The 1,745-nt window shown below is 56.4% G+C and overlaps 1 protein-coding gene across 1 annotated transcript in view; it reads left to right on the top strand.

The window, feature by feature from the left end:
- Positions 1 to 468: 468 nt before the first annotated feature.
- Positions 469 to 1,745, top strand: part of LOC138865906 (uncharacterized) — a gene marked incomplete in the record, with an annotated part of 157,215 nt that continues 155,938 nt past the window's right edge. The window contains 1 exon segment of the mRNA XM_070137362.1: positions 469 to 1,023. Within this exon segment, the coding sequence (XP_069993463.1) occupies positions 598 to 1,023 (426 nt within the window).

Raw genomic sequence — 1,745 nt, 5'->3', positions numbered from 1 at the left:
CGAGTGCCCTGAGCGATATGTCTTATCCACTGATGTGTGTGTGTATGTGTTGGGGGGTGGGGGGGGTAAAGGTAAGAGGTAAGAGGAGGGAAGGGAAGCAATATAAGGCTTTTTGGTAAAAGAAGGATGAGAGTTTTAGAGGTAAGTGGGGGAAGGGGTAAGGTAAGGTAAGGGGAGGGGGGGGAAGGGAAATGACAGAGAGAGAGAGGTACTTATGGAGGTGATTCATGAAGGATTTTGTATTATCGAAATTTGATTATCTGGCACCGGGTATCTGTTCGAGGTTCTATGAAAAGAATCGCAGGTTATTTCTGTGTTATGTACATTATTTCGAAAGTGTAGGATACTGTTTGTGAAATGGCGTCCATAATGTCTAAAATCGTATTGTGAAGGTCCGATCTATCTTTTCAGAATCGGACGAAACCCTTCTGCTTCCCCAGACTAACCTTCCTCTCCCCGCCAGGCACCAGCGGGACATCTGCCGGAGTGGGCGCGGCGATGTGAGGGCGCGGCGCCTTGGCCTGAGGAGGGTGCGGGCGCGGCGGTGGGCGCGGCAGGGGCGCTGGGAGCGGGCGGCCGCGGACGGCAGGAGCCAAGATGAGCCGGCGGCGCCACAGGACGATGAGCTTCTCGTACCCGTCGCAGATCGAGCGGCAGATCGACTCCTTCCTGGAGACGTTCAAGAGGCGCAGCGCCGCCGCCATGGAGCGCGCCCAGAGCCTGCAGGGGGGGCCGGGGGGCCTCCTGTCCCCCCACTGCTTCTACGACCCCGGGCCGCCCGAGGGCACGCCGCCGCCCAAGATGCGGTCGCCGCGGTGCAGCCCCAGGGTCAAGTTCCACATCCCGGGGCGCCGCTCCCGCTGGGTGTGGAACGGGCGCTCGGTGTCCGCCGGCGTGCCCAGGAGCAAGTCCGGCGTGAGCGTCGCCTCCTCCGGCACCGACTCCGGCAGCGACTCCATGGAGGGCGTGACGCGGTCGCTGCCGCACTCCCTGCACACGTGGGCGTCCGCCGACAGCATTCCAGGTGAGGCGGCAGGCGACGCCGGTGCCATCCAGGCTTTTCCGTTCATTTCTCTCTCTCTCTCGCAGGACTAATCGCAGGTTTCCCCCTTGCCCTGGCGAGATACGGGACATGCCTCGCCAGGCCACAGGGGCGGGGAAGGCGGCGGAACACTCAGCAGAACGAGGCGATTTCCCCGACGTGCTGTTCACCGACACGCGGCGGCGGAGCGCTATGGGGAAGCGATCGGAGATGAGGCTTAGGTAACCGCCGTTGGTGCTGTTACTCTCACAAATGGAAAAACTGGCGGGGAAGTACTTACTGGCTGAGGAAATGGCTCTCCGTTTCGAGCCCATTTCATTATTACCTCCGTCATCATTATTCGTGTGGCGTTAGGCCTACTAGTTTATTGTATATTTTGATAATCGTTATTATTGATAAGCGTGAATCAGACCTTGTCATCCGATAGAACGTAACATTCTAAGACACCTTTCTTCTATAGCATTACCTCCGCAAATTAATAACAAGAGTAGTAAAGAGGATTTAAAACTAAAAAAAATCCAGGCAAGAAAAGACAATACAGCGAGGAAGCGACGAAACAGTCGGACGGAATCGTAGCGGGTGACGTAAGCGAGCGAAATCAGATGAGCCAATGGGAATTGCGCTTGGCCGTCACGTGACTATAAACATGAGTCTCCGGTCTATTAGAGCCAATGAGGCTTATGATAGATGATCACGTGACAAT

This window comes from Penaeus vannamei, chromosome 23, assembly GCF_042767895.1.
Source record: "Penaeus vannamei isolate JL-2024 chromosome 23, ASM4276789v1, whole genome shotgun sequence".
NCBI classification, from domain to species: domain Eukaryota; kingdom Metazoa; phylum Arthropoda; class Malacostraca; order Decapoda; family Penaeidae; genus Penaeus; species Penaeus vannamei.
This window is presented reverse-complemented; position numbering and strand designations above follow the sequence as displayed.